Raw genomic sequence first — 21,271 nt, 5'->3', positions numbered from 1 at the left:
ACAGATCACTAAATCTAACAGTGTTGTATGTGCTGAAGTTTCCTGAAATCACAAATATTGGGACTGTTGTGACAAAAAAAAATCTGAATTTCTTGATTTTTTTTTTGCATTTGCAAAATGTTCCACATAAACCGAGTGCTGTTAATTTGATCAAATTTATTATGGCTTAAATTATGCTCTCATGGAGGATCTCTGGTCTCAACCATACCACATCACAGAGTGCTAATTTACCTTGCTTTTCTTTTAATTCATTTTATCCTGGTAAAGGCAGCATCAACAACATTGATGTGGTACGAGAAAGCAAACACATTGGCAGGGTTTGCCATAGATTCCAAGGATTTCATGTGAAATAGAACATTCAAGTTATAATCATGGACAATATTTATCAACAAACAACAGTGAAACTAAACATCTTTATAACTATTTACATTTAAATTTGTTTCCATTTATTTGGTAACCCGAGTACACAATTGAAGCAAAAAGATAGCAATTTAATAATACCTATCATCACTGTTAGAGATAGCACAGACCTAAAGATACTTCTGCTTTTCCCTTTTAAGCAGAAGACATACACTCTGTTTTCTGGCCAACAGTTACCCCTCAAGCAATAAACAGACCTCTGTAATTAGTGTTTGTAGGACTTCTGTGCTTCATGAAGTATTGAAACTTATGATATAAAAAGTACATTTTACATTTTTTGTTTATTTGTAAACAGGTGGTACTGTCTTTTAAAATGGTACTAAGTGTGCATATATGTATTTAGTAAAGGAAAGTGAGCAAGATAGAAAGCCTGAACAAAATGATGTTGGGACTGGAATTTGCATTGAAGATTTCACGGCAGATATTATGCCAATGATTCAAAAAAATACTGCACACTCCTGACACCAAGGTCATGTTCCAACTGTAGCTTTTCCAATTGTGCTTTATGACACACAGCAAGTCTTCACTGAAGAGTTGTGGTTGGGTTCCTGAAAATCATGACTGTAAGTGAAACACAGTTTCCCCTAAAAATCAGTGTTAAAGCCAGATTTAAGTTCCTTGGGACAGTTCTCATCTGGAAGAAACGTTGTGAAAGTTGAATTACTGCACTGTACCTGTTTAACACTGCATTCTTGACTAAAATAACTGGCAAGAAGAAATAATAAATATGAAACTTCACTGGGTGTGAAAGAAATAAAGTATCCTTCCCTTGACAGTACTGTTTGATTGACCATATTCCACCTAGTGGCTAAGTTTGGTCAGTGCAGCTAACTTCCCAACACTGCCCGTCCTGGCTGACATCTGCAACCAGATGGAGCCCAGGACCCTATTCCAATTAAGAAGTATGGAGCCAGGAAACTAGACTTGCAGCTTAAAATTAAAGACAAGTGGTGTGAGACGAGGCCAGGGCAAAGCAATATCAGGAGACGCAATATCAGGAGACTGACGGTCAGGGTGCAGCAAGCTGGGAGATAAGGCCAAGGTGAGCCAAGGCTGAGAGGCAAGGTGTCTTGTCCACTGCCAGAAGAAAAGAGAAACATTGTCTGGGATCTACATAGTACAGTATTGGATGCTGATTCGCAATGACGTTTGACATCAACAACACGCAAGTGCCATTAAAACAAAAATGGCAAAGCAAAACAAAGAAAACAGGTCTCAAAGAATAAATAATGTTAACATGAAATTACTTTAAACAGGGCAGTGGTAAATGATGGCTACCTGTATGTTATTTAAAAAGACAACATACTCTGAGTGCTATAAATTTGAAATGTAAAAAACAAAAAAAAACACAACTGGTCTGGCAATGTAAATGGCGAGGAAAACATAGTTAACCTTTCAGGTCTGTGATCTTCCGTCAGACCTGGAAAATATTATACTATATCAAATATGTCATGTTTTAGTTAAATAATTACTACAGAGTCTCAATTTGATCTGCATTGAGACTCTTAATGGTAGTAGGTATCAGTGGGGTACCAGGATAATAAAACTATTGCCTATCCCTTTGTGAGCCACTTGCAAAGAAAAGCGAGCACCAAGATTGCCATTTAAAGTATTTAATGACATTATTGAACATTGAGCATGTTCATAATATATAAATACATTACCCTGCTTCCCTTTTTTCCAAAAAGAAACAATTTTTGGCTGTACAGAATCTGAATCTGAGTACAGCTGCAAAGAGGAGAGTTTTGTTGAAGCTTTCTCTGTTGTACTCGTCGACACAAATTCAAGAATGTTTGAAATTTGGCAATCTCAAAAATTTATACCACAAGAGAAAAGGGTACTGATAGGTTGTCAAGTTGACTCTGACTGAGGCATTGTTTTCTCAAAGGCAATGTGAAACTATGGACTCTTCCTGTTCTTTGTAAATTCAGAAGAAGTGCAAAGCTTGAACATATATTCCTTTTGTGGAGAATGGGGACCTGTTCATGAGTATTTGTCTGTTCTAGTAATTGTAAATGAGCCACGTGACAAGCTTGCCTGTACAGGTTCCCCTCAGTCAGCTTAATAACAAGGATTCAATCTTTAAAATCAAGCCATAGCTTGACTCAATGTCAACTAGCATTTGGCAAAATTTTGGATGGCTGCAAGTTTACACAGGGTAGAAAATGGGTGACTGGCCAAAGTGAACTGGAATAGTCATGTCTAGAAGTAATAAATACTAGAACAAGAGCTTGAGCTTGAGATGAGTTGATATGAGGCAGAATCAAATGATGCGTGAATATGAGGTCAGAAACTCATTTCAGGAACAAGTGTGACACCAAGGTTGCTAATAGATTGGTTTAACTTCTGCCAGAGAGGGAGATGGAGTCAGTGGTTAGGAAGTGAAGCTTTGACAGAAACTGCTACCATGTAGAAGGACAAGGGCAGCAGATGCGTGGCAACCACGTGCAAAATCCTCTCCGAAACACAACACAATGTTCTGACTTGAAACGTTATCGACTTCCTACACCTGATGCAGAGTCACAACCCTCGAACTAGCTTCCTATCAGCACTGTGTACTCGCAGCTCACTACCACCACCTTCTTGAAGACAACTGAGGATGGGCGATATTTTCCAGCCTAGCCACTGATGCCCTCATCCTGTGAAAGAATTAGAAAAAGTTTCGAAAAGAGACTTAAAACAATGGATTTAGACTTCCATTTAGTTTCGAGAGAATTTTTGCTCATTCAGTGCGGGATGCTGAATAATTTGTCTGATGATTTAGTGAGAGTAGAGGAGTTGGAAGAGGTGCTGGTGAGATAGACCTGGATGTCATCAGTGTACATGTGAAACCTAACTCCATTCTTTTGGATGATGTAATTGATGTACAGCATCTGGATGAGAAATAGAAGGGGCCCAAGGGTTGTTCCTTGTGGATCACCAGAAGCAATAGTGCAAGACCAGGAAGAGAATCCATTGTAAGTGATTCCCTGGCTATAATGTTGAATTGAACAAAATGGGAGCAATCCCACTCAGCTGACAATAGTGGAAAAGTATTTAAAGAAGATAATATATGAAATAATTCCACAAAAGCCGGTTTTCCGTCACCCTTTATTTGCACACGGATAGTTCATGACACACTCCCAGGTACCTCAGAGCCGGCTTCAAGAGTGACCAGACCCCTTGACACTCCTGCTTATATCTATCAGCCAAAGCTCCCTGATTGGGGCTGTTAACCTGATCCAATCAGGGAACTCATATTCTATGAGGTCCATCTGGCTGATCTTTTTCCAATCACTACAATATAATCAATCATACCAAAGGCTGCAGACAAGTTGAGAATGATGGAAGGAATGTTTAGCTTTGCCACAGTCACAGAGGAGGTTAGTTGTTACTTTGATAAGAGTTGTTTCGGTACATTGGCTGAGACTGAAACCAGATTGAAGGGAATGTATACACTGAATTCTAAGAAAGATGAGAACAGGTTGTGGAGGTGACAAAATATTCAAAGACTTTAAGGAGAAGGGATGGTGGTTTGCAATGAATTGAGTGTTCAGGGATTTCTGTTTTGAAGAGTGAGTGATGATAGCAGATTTAAAGGACAAAGTAAAACCCCCGAAGAGAGAGAATCTTTTGCCATCGTGGTTGATGTAGAGGGCAGAAGTTGGACATGAGTGACCAGCAGTTCAATGTGAAATGATTGAGCAATAAGAGGTGGCACTTACAGGCACAGTGATCTCAAAGGAGGCATGAGGGGAGGTAGGAGAGAAATTAAACCATGATGCAAGTTGAAGCAGAAAGTTGACTCATTTGTTCTCTCAAATAAGTCCATGAGCTGATCTCTCATTATTGGAGGTGAAAGTGAGAAGTTAGGGGATTGGGATTGAAGAAGATGGTCTGCAGTTGACGAAAGAAGTTTGGGAAGTTACCTTTGCATCCCTGGATGATCCTGAAGTGAATAACTTATACACACAGGTTTGGACCTGATGATGGAGCAGCCAGATCTGGCATTCAATGACTAAGCCAGTGATTGTGATTGTTGTGGTGTGACTGTCATCTCTAAAGGCCAGGATTAGTGAGAGTAATTGTTTTACAGGGCATGGAGGTAGCTAAAATATAAAAGGTAGAAGTGTGTGTGTGTGTGTGTGTGTGTGTGTAATTGCCTGCAGATATGTTGTGGCAATTGCAGAGCAAAGGCAAGATACTATTCGATACAAGTGCAAATTCAGTGCAACCTTCAGTGCATTGTTTGGCATAGCATACTGGAGAATGTAGACCCAATTTACTCAGCCTCTCATCAAAGTAACCTTGTAAAGACAATTACACTTTGAGTGAGAAAAACATTCGGCGTTAAGTTGAGATGTTCAGGCAGTTCGATTTGATTGTAGTATCTTGGTCCCAAAGAGAACAGTTTGATTTGCCATTTTCACTGGAAGGTCAACTTGACAACAAGTTCCATGTCCAGCTTCTCTCTTATTTTCTTTGTCCAAAGAGTCAAAAAGTATTCTGCTGCCTCCTATTAAATTTAACCATCCTCAGCAAGATTTGAATTTGGAATCTTTTCCTCACAAAGTATCAGACATGTCATTGGTATCTTCCTTTTGTCCCTTTCATAAAGTGTTTTGGGACGTGTTCTATGCTAATAAAGGCAACTAGAAAATTGCAAGCTGTTGTTGGTCACTTAGACAAAAGCAGTTAATATTATGTTGATCATTTGTTTTAGGGAAAAGGAACTGACTAATATTGCTAATTGACATGTTTAAGTTTAAAAGGATACAAATGGATGGAGACATTCAAATGGTGTGCAGAATATGATGGATTCAGAGATACTGAAATCACAAGGTATTGTGTCAGAAATGCAAGAAGTCTAGAATGTTATTCAGTTTAGTGATTAGATTGGTATTCTACATAATGTATTTGGATAGCTAGAATATCTTTATGCAGGAAATTAGTCTGTTAATAAATGAATTACGCAGAGTCAGAGAAGGGAAACGTTCAGTGGGAATTACTAACGTTTCTCATTTTGACACTTCATTTTGTCACATCCCTCCAGTCTTCAGACAGTTTTTCAGCCAATATATCCATTTAATATATCCATTTAATACCTTTTGAGAAAGTGACTGATGTCACAGATCAAAATAGAACAAAAGTAGGAATGTGCAAGAGTCAAGAAGCAGCTGAACCTGAGAATTCTTGGTATCTCTTCATTATTTAAAGCTTGAAACAAATTATGCAAATTTCAACAACTTGCTTTGAATGAAATTTTGAAGCCCTTCAGCAAAACAAAGGGAGAGGAACAAAGAATCAGAGAACATAAAATGTAAATCCATGCATCAATCAGTATCCATTTTAGATACGGAGAGAGCTACTCAGAGAGCTCGATCCACGAATAGCTGTAATGGAATGCGAAAGATCAGGAGCACCAGTAGGAGTTTGAGGAGTTGGTTAAGCCATTCCAGCAGAGGATAACTAAGGTGTTCCAAAGGATAAATGGAAGCAGTGACCAATGAAAGCAAAACAAGCAAATATTGATCAGCTGCAAGGGAAGAGTCCAGAATGTAATAAGAATGAGCAGAATTGGATCCAAGTATAAATATGGAACGAAGAGGAGCAGAAAAACTAAGGCTGCATGGTAGGCAGTAACTAGAAAGAGGGAGACCAGTAGCAAAACAGTCTCCGTAGAAAGCAGTGATGAGGGTAGAGGATGTGGTAAAGCTGAGAAGAGAAGGGATAAATGGAAGTTGCCCAGGGAAAGGTATATTTCTATCTAGGACGCAAAACAGAAACAAGCTGAGACCAACAGTGCATTGAACATACTGAAGCTCAGCTCACCTCAGCAGATAATGGTAGCATGCAGCTGAGGGCTGTGCAGGACCAAAATAAGCTCCCATTTCAACAATCAGCCACTGATTATTTCTTCAGAAAGTTTTGAAACGCTGACGTTTTATTCTGAACTACCATCACTTAAACTTGACAAGGAGCTTTCTGTTTGGGATTTTGTTGTACAAATTTCCAAATCGGGTATTAAACTTTATTTAATTTATATTGTCTTCATTTTGTTCTATCCCAGCCATTGTTAAGAAAATCCTTTTGTGTCATTTATCAGCTTGAAGGCCTGATTCAGACATTCAAAAGTGATCAACTCTGCTTTTGAATTGAACAAAATGATAATTCCCTGTCCTTCTACCTGACACATCCAGGCATTACACCTTTATATGAATTACGTAAAAGCACTGGTGACAATGCTCCCTGGTGCTTTCTCCGTGTAAATTCTCAACTAATCATAATTGGCTTGCCAAGCAATTAACAACTTTTTCTCATGGAGTATAACTTGTTGCTCCCTTTCAAATTTGATATTCTTACATCTGTCCTGATGTGTGAAAGATAAAATGATTCAATTGACGTTTGTTGCAAATTGCAAATAAAAAACTTTATGATCTGTCAAGTTGGTTTCACTCAGAGATTTGACATGTCCAGCAATACCATCAGCTGGAATCAAAACACCTAGTACTGTCGGAAATTGATTAACAGTATTAAAGAAATTGTCAAATTATCAACTCATGGATTCATGACAAAAAATCCTCAATTATTTAAAGCTAAGTAAGTGAGCTGAGCTACTCCTGGTGCTATGGACTTGGCTCTCACTGCATTCCTCTGAGAAATCCTCTTCCCCAGCAGTTTCACAAGCAGAAAATCAGCTAAGAGGGAGATGGACCCAGGGGACTTCTGCATATCTACTTATGCTTTTAATCTGCTTGGTGATCACACACTCTCTTTCTGCCTGTGCACTCCTTACCTGCGGTGTAACAGTTTCACTGTGCACGCTATCCATGCAGATCTCAGCCTTATGAGTGTTCCACAATGACTGCAACCACTATTCAAGATCTGAAATGCTGATAACAAGTAGCTGCAGCTGGAGACCGCTCCTGCCCACGTAGTCACCCTGGACACTTGGAAGTGCTCCTGATTTCCTACATTGTGCAACAGGAGTATTCTACATGACCGATCCACCCCCGCTGTGACTTCATCTTAAATTACTCTTTCTCTCACTTCCTCTAGTCCTGAGATTAGTAAATGTATCCGAGGGATCTTACCTTATTACTTATACTCTAACACTACTTATACTTTAACACTACTTAATCCAAACTAAGAATCAATTTTGAACTCTAAAGGCAAGGCAGTAAAAGTACTTACCTAGTTCGGCTTATCAAGGCCACTGTGCAACTCATGCTGGCTCCAGAGCCATTCAAATGAACTTGTTTCCATTGTGATTTCACTCCTTTTCGTTTCCTGGTGTCCATGAGGGTGAAGAAGACAAAGGAAGAAAGAGCACCCCCCCACTTCTTAGCGAACTCCCTTCACACCAAACTCATATCGATTTCATTTTGTACCAATGCACTCCCAACAAAAACTTGATCACTAGAGTGTCTAACCTGTGAATTTTGAGAATATTTGAATGTACGTTAGTGTTTCAAAAACAGAGTGTTCATTATAAAATGTTATTTCAGCAACAAGAACAGGACCCCACAAACTTGTATATCTCCAATCTGCCACCATCTATGGATGAACAAGAACTGGAGAATATGCTGAAGCCATATGGACAAGTCATTTCCACACGAATACTACGAGATACCAATGGCACAAGTCGTGGTGTTGGCTTTGCAAGGTATTGTATGTAGCTGCTTAAATGCTTCATTATACTATCAACTGGACAGTTAACCTTTTCATTCCAGAACATATATTTTCAGTGCCCCTGCATACGCTAAAAAAATTGCTTTACTTAATATAAAATATTGCAGGATCCTAGAAAAAAAATCCACCTTTGGTGTTCAGGCCTTTATCTATGTAAGTACTATTACTTTGTATAAGAAAGCTAATTGGAAGCAAGGATATAATCTTAATGAAAACCTATGGACATCACAAAGCATCTCAGTTTTTTTTTGCAGTGGCATAATTGAAATTTAGGTGGAGAGGAGATGATATTCATGTTAACTGTTTAGACTGAATGGCAGTGTGCAAAGAGTTAATCTGACAACTGATTTAGGATTGTCAGTAAGGCTCACGATTTGGCACAACTGTGATTACTGGTAGCAATTAATGAACAAGGCCCTGTTCTCTGATGGCAGGAAGAACACGTGCACAGATTTTGCTTGTTTCAGTGCAACAAAATAGGTGACAGCCATTCTGAACTTCCATTCTTAAGGAGATGCCTTAGCCAATCGGAGTCAACCAGCCTTGTTTAAAATTTAAATGAAGCTTTCATAGAATCCCGAAAGTGTGCCGTTTGGCCCATCGAGTCCATACCGACCCTCTGAAGAGAACCCCTCCCAGACCCACCCCGTCCCTATAACTCTGCATTTCCCATGGCTAATGTTGCCCATCTCTGAACACAGTGGGGCAATTTAGCACTGCCGATTCCACCTAACCTGCACATCTTTGGACTGTCGGAGAAAACCAGAACACTCAAAGGAAACCCATGTAGATATGGGGAGAATGTACAAACTCCGCACAGATAGTCGCCTGAGGCTGGAATTGAACCTGGGTCCCTGGCACTGTGAGGCAGTAGTGCTAACCATTGAGCCACTGGGCCACCCAATGCTTGGCAGCTAATCGTAAGTATTCATTAAATGGTAAGGGTCCTTTGTGGTGCAGTGATGGTGTCCGTACACCAGACCGGGAGGCCTGGGTTCAATTTGCACCTGCTGCAGAGGTGTGTAGTAATATTTCTGAACAGGTTGATTAGAAAAATAGGTTAAATGGTGCATTTTCCATGGCAAAATCTCTACCAATCAGAGTTTACATGCTAACCAATCAGCAGTATTCTATCATACAATATAAATGTTCTCTTCCCTTCACTTTGGAGTCTTATGCGACTTGTCTTGGTGACTGCAAGATGAAAGACTTCAGTAAAATGTGCCTTGCTGCAGCAATGTCAGACTACTAATTGCTAGCTTGCAGTACCAAAATGGATTGTAACTTAATGCTATATTATGTACAATTTTCCCATTTTCTGTAATTCTCCACTTCAGGTGTAATTGAACCAGAGTTAGTGTTGTTACTTTGTCTGTGAAGGACTGTTTAAAAACTAATTTCAATACTTAAAATATTACTTGCAGTATAAATTGCACCAAACATTTTTCCTTTGGTACAAACACCAAAAAAATGCCCAAGAATCTCACAGGTCTGGTTCCACCAAGAGAAAATCTAACATCACCCTTGACATTTGATGGCATTTCCATTGTTGGATCCCCCAGAAAAAAAACATCCTAGTGTTACCATTCACTAGCAAGTGAACTGGATTAGCCACATAAATACTACAGCTACAAGAGCAAATCAGAGAATAGGAATTCTACAGCAAGTAGCTCACCTCTTGACTCTCCAGTACTTGTCCGTAATCTCCCAGTAACAAATCAAGACTGTGATGAAATATTCTCCACTTGCCTTAGAGGGTGAAGCTTTAATTATGTTGAAAATGCTCAACACTATCCAGGAAAAAGCAACGCACTTGTTTGATGCCCAATCCAACACATTCCACATGCACCCTGTCCACCATTGATGTGCAGTTGCAGCAGAGTTTACCATTTGTAAGATGCGCTGCACCAACTCACCAAGTCTCCTTTGACAGCGTCTTCCAAACCAACAACATCCAACACCTGGAAGGACAAGGGCAGAAGCTATTTGAAAATGTGCAGCCGGTGATAGCCGAGGTGTAGTATTATTGCTAGACAATCAGAGACCCAAGTAATGTTCTGGGCACCTGGGGGGTCCATGTCCCGCCATTGCAGTTGGTGAAATATGAATTCAATAAAAATCTGGAATTAAGAGTCTACGGATGACTGTGAAACTGTTGCTGACTGTCATAAGAAAAACTCTTCTGCTACTAATGTCCTTTAGGGAAGGAGATCTAGTGGCCTTAACTAGTCTGGCTGACATGTGACTCCAGACCTACAGCAATGTGGCTGACTCTTAACTTTCCTCATTGGGGGTATGAACACAGTACAGATAGAAAACAGGGGAAAATCAAGTTGACCTTGGTGATTACTTGGTAGGGAAGTGTATTCAGGAATGTCTTAAATGGAAGAATGATCATAGAGCAGTTCAGGAGCATGGAAGGCTTTTGCTTGCCTCCTAGGTCCAAGGGACACTCTGCTATTCCTGGCCCTTGATGTAATAATTTGACTTTTTTGAGGGCCTCTTTGTTCTTCCTACTAATTGCTACAGCATTTTCCTTTTCAGGTCTCAGTTAAAATGTTGTTTGGAACCTATTACTGTAAAAAGATTCTAATTTGTATAAATCATTAAGGTTGCCGTTTGCTGTAAGTTGACATTTCATCCATCTGCAGAACCCTTGCGCTATTAACAGATAGTGGCAATGGATGAACAGGCAAGTAACGTTGTTTTTAATTATCCATGTGCTCTTTCCCACTGTGGAAGGGTTAAAAATGATACCAGTAATTTGTGTAGGCCAGCATTCGTGATTAGATTGAATGAGAAATTAGTTTGCAACAAGTTTGAGTTTATGGAGAAAGTCTGTTGAGAAGTCATTAAGGGTAGTGTTGAAAAAAATACCAAGAAAGACATTGTTGACATACTACAGCCAGCACCTCCAGCATACAGCATCCCAAGAATATTTGAGAGAAGCTGCATTGCTACTGGGGTTCTTGTGGCCCAGTCTACCTCTGAGGCAGGAGGCCTGGATTCAAATCCCACCTTCTCCAAATGTGTTTCATAACATGTCTGAACAGTTTGATTGAAAACATCCACAGTCAGTCTCCAATCTGAAATCAGCCTGTAGCAAAGCAAAACTGTTCATTCATATGATGCATTGAAATTGCAAATATAACTATATTTATTTATCTTCTGGTATTTATTAAGCATTGCTGGTTGCCATATTAAATGTGTCATTAATTGTTTCCAACATTTCTGTAACTTAAAAAATAACTGTTTTAGGGTTTCCCAAGGCTGTAGAATAGAATTGAGAAATTTAAAATCCGTTAAATATAAAAATTATTCAATCAAAAATTAAATTTGGTGTAATAGAATTGATTGATCTTACGGAATCATTTTTATTCATTCATGGAATGTGAGCTTTGCTGGCTGGGCCAGCATTTATTGTCCAGACCTAAGGTGGTAATGAGTTGACTTCTTGAACGCTGCTGTCCATTTAGTATAGGTAGACCCACAATATCATTAGGAAAGAAATTCCAGGATTTTGACCCAGTGAAGGAACGGTAATATATTTCCAAATCAGGATAGCATGTGGCTTGGGGGGAAATTTGTAGGTGGTGGTGTTCCCATGTATTTGCTGCTTTTGTCCTTCTAGATTGTAATGATTGTGGGTTTCCAAAATACCATGTAAGGAGCACTCGGTGACTTTCTGCAGTGCATCTTGTAGCTGATACACAATGCCACTACTGTGTATAAGTGGTGGAGAGTGTGAATATCTTTGTGCATGTGCCAATGATCAAATGAGCAGCTCTGTCCTGTCCTGTCCTGGCTCCTTGAGTGTTGTTAGAGCTGTACTTATGCAGGCAAATGAGAAGTATTCCATCACATTCCTGACTTGTTTCTTGTAGATGGTGGTCAGGCTTTGGGAAATCAGATGAGTTACTTGATGCAGGACTCCTAGCCTCTGACCTGCTCTTGTATCCACTGTATTTACATGGATAGTCCAATTCAGTTTCTGGTCAGTGGTGACCCCAAGATGTTGATAGTTGGGGATTCAATTATCGTAATGCCATTAAATGACAAGGAGTGATGGTTAGATTTTCTATGGTTGAAGATGGTCATTGCTCGGCATTTGTATGGCGTGAATGTTACTTGCTACTTGTCATGCCAAACTGGATATTGTCCAGGTTTTCCTCAACTTGGATTTGGATTGCTTCAGTATCTGAGGAGTTGCATAGTGCAATCAATGAACATCCCCACTTCTGACATTCTAATGGAGGGAAGATCATTGCTGAAGCAACTGAAGATGGTTGGACCTCAGACACTCACCTGTGGAACTCCTGCAGATATGTCTTGGAGCTGAGTTGACTACCTCCAACAACCACATCCATCCACCAGTCTCCTGGTGTGGTAATTGCCCAGGTTGCATTTGTCCCTTTTTTTTTGTGTACAGGACATATCTTGGCAATTTTCCACATTGTTGGGCAGATGCCAGTGGTGGAGATGTATTGGAATAGCTTGACTACTGGCATAAGCTCTGGAGCATGATTTCAAGACTATTTCTGAAATATTGGCAGGACCCATAACCTTTGCAGTATCCAGTACCTCAAGCCATTTCTTGGTATCACATCGAATGATTCAACTTGATTGAATAATGGCACCTGTGATGGTAGGGACCTCCGAAGGAGGCCGAGATGGACCATCGACTTGTCACTTGTAGTTGGAGACTATTGTGAATTCTTCAGCCTTATCATTTGCACTGATGTGCTCCCCTACAATTGAGGATGATGTGGATGTGCCGGTGTTGGACTGGGGTTGACAAGGTCAGAAGTCACACAACACCAGGTTATAGTCCAACAGGTTTATTTGAGATCACTAGCTTTTGGAGCTCTGTTCCTTCAACAAGTGAAATGAAGAGATGCACAGGGTTTACAGGCAGAGAGATCAAAAATTGTACAAATGGTATGAGTGCTGAATAATAAGTCCCTGCAGGTAATCAAAAGCGTCAGATGGTGTGAGTGAAGTGTCAACAGCTGAATTGCAAGTGAAGTAGTGCTCTATAATCCAATTAAATGAGGCAGAGAGATGATTACAAAAAATTAAAAATTAAGGTGGTGCTGGAGACAAAGGAAATGGCTGGAATAACATGATAGGTATAAGAGTCGTATGCCAAGGATCTAACCAAAGTAGATAGTAATCTAAAACTGTACAAACTAATTAAGGTAGCGAGATCATAACAAGTTATCAAGGTGATGGTGTCAAAACTGTCTTGTTACAGGAATAGGATAAGGTGGTGGTTCTGGTGGGTTGCTCTTCAGAGGGTCATTGTGGACTCAGTGGGCCGAATGACCTGCTTCCACACTGTAGGGATTCTATGATTCGAAATGGACTGCAGCAATTCAAGAATGTAACTTACCAGCACCTTCCCAAGTGCTACAAAGGTCGGGCAAGAAAATGTTGGCCCAGCCAACAATACCCACATCTGATGAATCAATCAATTTTCAACATATGCTTTTTTTTTCTCTTGCTGGTTCTGTCACCATCTGCTGCAAACCCAGTCGAGCAGCATTGTTCTTTAGGTCTCCAACAGCTCAGTCAGTAACAGTGCTGCTAAGCCATTCTTGGTGATGATCATTGAAGGCCCTATCCAGAATCAATTCTGCACTCTTTCTACCCTAATGATTCCACCCTACGTTATTCGTGGGGGAGCATTGGTTCATCAGCCTAGGGAGGTTGGCACATGATAATCAGCAGGAGGTTTCCTTATTCATGTTTCACCTGGTGCCATGAGACTTCATGGGGTCTGGAATCGGTGTTGAAGACTCCCAAGGCAACTCCCATCATGACTGTGCCACTATCTCTGCTGTGTATATTCTGTCCCACCAGCAGAATCATAATGTTGTTTTGGATATTGGTTATAAGTTATGGTACCATGAGAGTGGCTGTGTCAAGTTTTTGATTGCCTGACGATGGGAGCAGGAGTATGCCATTAGAAGCTTTGAGCCTGCTCCACCATTCAATCTGATGATGGCTGATCAGTGAGCTAAATACCCTAATCCCACCTTCCCCCAATATATCTTGATCCCTTGAACCACAAGAACTATATCTACATCCTTGAAAACACATAGTTTCTGTGGTAGTGAATTCCATAGGTTTACCCCACACTCATCTCAGTCCTAAAAGGTTTACCAGACTAGCCTGTGAGACAGTTTTCCCAACTCTGCTAACTTTGTAGGGCGATAAGGACACGTTGCCATTATAATGCCTGGTCCCTTAGTCAAAGTCAGATCATCCATCCAGTTTAGTTCCTTTCTTTAGATTTTACAGCATTTACTGTTAATGGGCAGTTAAGCATCAACAACATTGCAGGTCTGGTATCATGTACAGGCCAGACCAGATCGGGATGGCATTTTCCCTCCATAAAGTGAATTAGTGAACCAGCTCAATTGTTACAACAATAAACAATAAGCAATGATTTCATGATCATCGCTCAACTTCTTTTAATTTCAGATTTTTATTGATTGTGCCCTCTGCTTTGGTGAGGTTCAAACCCGGTTTCAAACATTACCTGAGTCTCTGGACTACTGGTATAGTGACAATTCCACTAGTTGATCATCTCCCCTTTATTTGTATTAATGCATTTGGTTCATTTTTAGTATCAAGTGATGCTTTTTTGCTACCAGTTCTTAATTCTGATGAACAGGAATCCAGGATAAAAAGTGAAGATCAACATTTTAATGAACAAGGAGAATGTTTGTTTGTGGCAGGCTTTATTTCTGCTTTATAAAAATTGTTATTACATTAAGTTGAAAAGTCTTTGAAGTATATTCACTTGTAAATTTTTAAGTAACTTACATAAATGAAAGGCATTAGTCTAAAATTGAAGTATTCCCAATAACTTTAATCAACAAGTCAAGCAAATTGGTTTAGAGAACTGAAAGAAATTTGCTTAAATGCTTAACACTGTTTATTAAGTGAAAGTAATTCTCGGCTTTACAACATAGAAAATAATTTGATCATAAAAATATTGAAGCTTTATAATGGAATCTCACCATCAAACATTATTCAATTCATTACCATTTCTCAGCAGTGTAGAATTTCTTGATAATATAAACCATCTGAGGATAAACAAAGAGCCCACCAGTAATCTATGCTACACTGTCACATAAACAACAAAAAGCTTTTGACTAGACACTGTCTGCACATTATAAAATAATGAAACGTCAAGTTTTTTTTTTATGACTGAGGGGGAAAAATGGTTACTGCTTTATTAAATAACTTTACAATCATTCATACCTCTTCAATGCTTTTTCTTCCTTTACTAGGATGGAATCAACACAGAAGTGTGAAGCTGTCATAGCCCATTTTAATGGCAAATTTATTAAGACTCTGCCTGGTGTCCCAGGTGAGTTTTCATTACCTTTGCTAAACAATGGATTGTTGGAATAATTGCCATTATTAATAAAGCAAGAGAAGATGACGTATGAAATGTGATTGCTTTGGAGCCAGGGCTGAAATTTTGTTTTATTTTTTGAGGGTTACATTTTGGTTTTCAGGGGCTACTTTTCCATTTTATGAACACACTGTTATGTGATGCAATTACATTAATATTGATTTCCTCTTTGTGTTGATGTATGAGATATTTGGACCCTCACAGAAACAGAATTAGAAGAATGAATTGATGTCCTTAATAATTATCAACAGTCCATTAAATTCAAAGTCACAACACAGAAGGAGTGCGTTAATTTCCTAGACACCACAGTGTTTAAACTGGCGCAAGATAATAGATACAAGTTGTTAACAAGTGTTTTTATATGTAACTACACACTTATACGTACAAAAACCATCACTCTAAACACATCTTCCAAATTGGTGAAGTCACAGCATGTTCACAAGCTGAAAGATTTTATCCAGGCATTTACTGCCTCTTTATTCTATCTCTGATCTCCAAATGTACTTAAATTTAATGAATTGACACAATGCTAAGTATGATAGCATCAAATACATTTCCCCATAAAGCAGTTCCTGAACACACACAGTCCTAAACTAGAGATTTCACATTCACTCCTCAATAATTTCAAGTTTTACTAGCTCTTAGCTGAGTCTACCTTTGGTTTGAAACTGTTCTGTCTTCTTTGTAACACCCCTCTCTCTCTTCTCTCCATTTTTCAGCCTCCTTCTTTCATCTATCTTCCAGCCACCCTCTGTCCCCTCACTCCAAAAGCTGCCTTTTTTCCCCAATGCAGTCTCCTTTTTCTTTCTTCCCCTTTTGCAGCCTCTTCTTTCCATTTCCGCAGCCACCCTCTCACTTCCCTGCATCTTGCAGCTACCCTGTTTCTTCTCCCTCCCCACTTTCCTCACTCTCCAGTTTCCCCCACCATGCAGTCATCCTGTATTTTCCTCAGGCTTATTATCTACCTTTTTTCAACCTATTTTCAGCCTCCTCTCCCTATTTATCTCACGTAGTCTCTCTCATTGTCCCTTTCACACCCATTGCAGACTCCCTCCCTCTCTCTCTCTACCATGCATCCTTTACAGACTCCCTCTCTCCCAACACCTTGTGCCCTCCATTTCTCCCATTACCACTTCTACTGCAGCTGCCCTCTATCTTTCATGCCTCTCCCCGACATCCACTGTGCCCACTCTGTCTTCCCTAGTCACCTTGCAATTTATTTCTTTTATCTACACAATAGACAAACACACATGCGCGTGCACGCACGCACACCCCTTACCACCTGCCCTGACCCTCACTTCCACCCTCCCATCTTGACAAACAGTGGCTGTCTCCAAGCTTTAATCATTCTGTCCCTGGCTCTGTGTCCTGCTGTTGCACCTCAGCAGACTCCATACCAACAACTCTTTCATGATGAGAACATACCCTGCTCGCTGCTTCTCCAATCAAAAGTTGCTTCTCTCCAATATTTATTGCTGTTGTGGGAGAGACCAAGCCTGTGTTTGGAGGAGCAGCTCCTCATTGTTTCTGTCCATTCACCTTTTAAGGTGGTGAATTTTCTCTGGTCACCCTACAAAGTGAATTTTAATTTGCTAACCATCCCTACGTATTTTGATCTCTGTTCCAAGTACAGCTAAGGCACTGTGGAATTGATGGTTGTGGTGCTTCAAGTATATACTTAGGAGCCAATCCATCCATTCAATCATCATGCCTTTTACTGAGTAATGGATAAGTCTTCATGAAGTTATGAGTTATGCCTTCATGAATCTTCATAGCTGTTAGATGTTAGTAAACATCCAGGAATAGAGCGCTGGCAATTAAAGCAAATGTTTTTAATCAGCTTGTTTGGACATGTTATGATGCAACTCTGTGACATAGTAACTGGAAAATGACAGAACAGCAGCTAAGGCAAACTGCCCAATTCAAAGTGGAAAATAATTTCAGGTAAGTTGAAGTTGATTAATCGACTAGTGGACAGGAAAAACACAATTTCAAATTAATAGATGCAAATGATCATGCAATATATTGCAACACTTTAATGCATTGCTGAGAATATATGTGAACTACTGACTTCTGTCAGAGTTTGATATTGGATAAAAGGGCAGAAGTCTCTTATTTACACTTGTTTTAAATTCTTTCTCTTTAAAACCTAATGCATTTAACCCTACTGTAAGAAGGGCCACAAAACTTTTTACATCAAATTCTGGTGCTGGTATTTGGGTCGAATACAAATGCTTCATACTGTGACATGAACTGTTGAAATATGTTAAATCATACTAATAGCCATCATCTGGATCATGGTTGACCCAACAAAAATTGCTATTGATAGTGCACAAAATACATTCTTCAATTCCTCCAAAATGGAGAAGAAAAGATTGTATACCACAATCTGGTGAAAAGAAATGCTTTATGAAGAAAAAGTATAATTATCCTGTGGAACGCTTTAAAACCATGACTCCATTGGTTAAAGCCATACTCTAGGTCTTGATTCTGCTGAGAAAAGGTTAACTTTTTAATTAGCTGGGACAGCAGGCTCCATCTCTTTGTTCAAGCGATGTAAGGTGACAATATTTGAATGGAAATCTCTCAATTTTGATCAATGTGTGTCCCTCCAACAAAACCACAAAAGCAAAGTGTATGTGGACTTTGTCAACAAAGTTGTGCCATATTTGCCTATATTACAATAGTGGCTGTACTTCACAAATAATCCTCTAGCACTGAATAGTGAGATTTTGAAGATTTCTAATGCACTACATAAGTGTAATTTATTTCCTTCTCAAAGAAGGTAAAAATACACTTGGCCTTTAATTATTTCAGCTTGGGTAATTTCCTTAATTACTAGACAGTGTTTCATTTGTTACCATTCCTACTGCTGGTTGACTGTAAGTATGATGTATTTGCTGCCTCAACAGTGATAGTGCAAGCATCAATGTAGCGAGATGCACACAGTCTAAAAATATAAATGTTTGTGGGGAAATCAGCTATTATGGGACAATTTACTTTTAGATCAATTTATGTGCACATCTGGTAATAATCCACAGCAAGAAAGAAATGTTGAGTGAAATCCCAGTATTTTTATATGGCGTGCATGCTGAGCCAATTCCATCCGAATTCAGAATTACTCTGAAAATATTGTGTGTGTGCACTGAATATGCTACTTCATGGCATCAAAGCAAAAGGTATTACTTCACTTTTTGCAAAGCTTGTCTGCTCAGTTATATATGTTCACGGATTTGAGTACCATAATGCCCAGTGAAAATGTTCCCTGAACAAGAGGCCCTAGATCTTTTCTTCTGTTTCCTTCCCTATAATAATTGAATTTTACCTACGTGTAAAACTAAATAAGAGTTCAGCCACTTTAAATCAGAAACCAGTAATGATCCTGTAGGTAGGTATCGTATGAGCCTTTGAATAGCGCTGACCCTTCTCCGAACATTAACGATGAAGTGTAAACAAGCAGTGAGCTCCAAGTTCTGCCCCTAATTGAATGCAGCTAAATGTGAATTTGTGCTGTTAAGAAGGAACTTTGTTTTTTTCCAATTGTGTTGTCTTCTAGAACTGCTACAGTCCTTAGGGTGTAGATATACCCACAGGGCTATACGGTAGGGAGTTGCAAATATCTTTGCCAGCAGCAGTGATGTAAAAGTTATACATTTCCAAGCCAGAACGGTGTGTGACTTGGAGAGAAACTTGCAAGTGGTATTCTCATGTATTTGCTGCCCTGTCCTTCTAAATGTTAAGAGGTCATGGACTTGGAAGGGATTTTGGTATTAACACAAAAACCTCAGCTAAATTTCAAAGTAAAAATTGGAGAGAAGTTAGTGCTTTGAGCAACATTGAAATGGACGGATCACATGAAATTGTTGGAAGAATTGTTCAAGATTGATGGAGTGTTTGGTAGATCGCTGGAATGAGCAGATGACTGATTATTGCAGGTTAACATAGAGAAAAGTCATAGACTTTAAGACTGAGAAAAAACTGTTACATCCTAAATAATGGAGTGGACAATTAGAGACATGTTGTTGAAATGCACAGGTCGTGGAAAATGCCAGTTAGATTGATACAGCCAAATAGAGGCACAGAGAATCCTTTGTATTCTCTGCCTCTTTAAGAGGAAACTAAGGCAAAAGAGGTAATATTGAACTTGCACAGGTTTTTAGGATACAGGTTGAAGACTGTGCAGTTTGGATGCCCTATTGTAGGAAAGGTTTTGAAAACTAGCATAAGGTAATGGGAAAGTTGCATTACCAGTTCATTGGGATGTTAGCATCATTAGATTGTAATAGCACACTAGAAAGAGATGTCCAATTTATATTTCTCTTTCCATTTTTTTCTCCATAACTTACCAATTAATCACCATTAAGTGTGTGCACAATTGCCTTTTTACAGTTACAGTAGAATCTGATCACTTCACCCTTTCGGGTGGTGCATTCCAGATCTTAACACTCCAGGTGAAAGTATTTTTTTTCTCATTTCCATTCTATTTCTTTTGCCAAGTATTTAAGAAAAAGTCTGTTACCATTTGCTAGGGAAAGAGCTATTTCCTGTTTGCTCTGTCAAAAACCAGTGTAATTCTGAATGCATATAATAAGGCTGTCTTTGACCTGCTGTGTTCTAAGGAGAAAAATCCCAGCTACTCCAACCTGCCTATATAACCAAACAATCTGAATACTGGTATCATCCTTGTAAACCATCTCTGTGTTCCCTTTAAATCCTTCCTAATTGGTGCCCAGAACCATTACTCCAATCAAAGCCTAACCAGAAATATGTAAAACTAAACTACAAGGTTATTGATGTTGTATTCGCTGCCCCTATTTCCAAAGTCAACTTCTAGTACACTTTTCTTAACTATCTTATCAACCAGCCCTTCCATGATCAAATATTTGTGAATGAACCAACTTCGGTGCTTTCATGCCATTCTTGGCCCATACTCAAAATAATATTGCTTAGACTGTGTTTGTTTCCTCTCCATATTGTTTCTCCCAAGGTGTAATTTTTATATATATTTTCAGTAAGTTCTATCTGCTATGTCAATTTCACCAATCTATGCCCTGCTAAAGTCTAAATAAAAACCTAAAGAACTGCAGATGCTGTAAATCCGGAAGAGGAAGGGTCACCAGACCCGAAATGTTAACTCTGATTTTTTTCTTCACAGATGCTGCCAGACCTGCTGAGCTTTTCCAGCAACTTCTGTTTTTGTCCCTTCTAAAGTCTGTTGCAATGCAACATCCCTTTTGCTATGTTGCTAAGTTTTGTTCATCTGCAAACTTCAAAATTATCAGTCTTACACCATAGCTCAATTCATTTGTAAATAATGAGAAGAATAATAAGGTTCTAAAACTGTCTCCCGGGAGATTCTGCATCATTCTTTCTACAGTCAGAAAAACATCCATTTGCCAACACACCCCTTCTTTCCCTTAATCAATTACATATCCAAGTCATCGTTGTCTTTTTAATGTCAACTCCATGTTTGATTGTATCAGTGAATTTTGAAATTTTATTTTCTATTGCAATATTTGAGCCATTTATAGATTAAAAATCAGCGGTCACAGCATTAATCCTTTAAATGTATATAAAAGATTTTTGTATTCCCTTTTGCATTCATCCCTTATTTTCCTCATGCTTGGTCTTTTCCCTCCATTGTATTCTCACTGGCTTTTGGTGTTTTTTTTATTTGTTTATGGCATGTGCGAGTCACCAGGAAGTAGTTCCTGTCCACACCTCCATTGCACATGAGAAGGTGAACGTGAA

The 21,271-nt window shown here is 39.2% G+C and overlaps 1 protein-coding gene across 9 annotated transcripts in view; it reads left to right on the top strand.

Annotated features, from left to right (window-relative positions):
* Window positions 1-21,271, top strand: part of LOC109910815 (RNA-binding motif, single-stranded-interacting protein 1-like) — a 229,106-nt gene that overhangs the window by 181,457 nt on the left and 26,378 nt on the right. For all 9 annotated transcript variants that reach the window (XM_048598621.1, XM_048598622.1, XM_048598618.1 and 6 more), the window contains 2 exons: window positions 7,908-8,065; window positions 15,393-15,472. In XM_048598621.1, the coding sequence (XP_048454578.1) occupies window positions 7,908-8,065; window positions 15,393-15,472 (238 nt within the window). The remainder of the gene's footprint in view (window positions 1-7,907; window positions 8,066-15,392; window positions 15,473-21,271) is intronic.

The sequence above is a fragment of the Rhincodon typus genome, chromosome 7 (genome assembly GCF_021869965.1).
Source record: "Rhincodon typus isolate 14 chromosome 7, sRhiTyp1.1, whole genome shotgun sequence".
In the NCBI taxonomy this organism is placed as follows: domain Eukaryota; kingdom Metazoa; phylum Chordata; class Chondrichthyes; order Orectolobiformes; family Rhincodontidae; genus Rhincodon; species Rhincodon typus.
The sequence above is the reverse complement of the archived record's forward strand: the minus strand, read 5'-3'. Positions and strand labels throughout refer to the sequence as shown.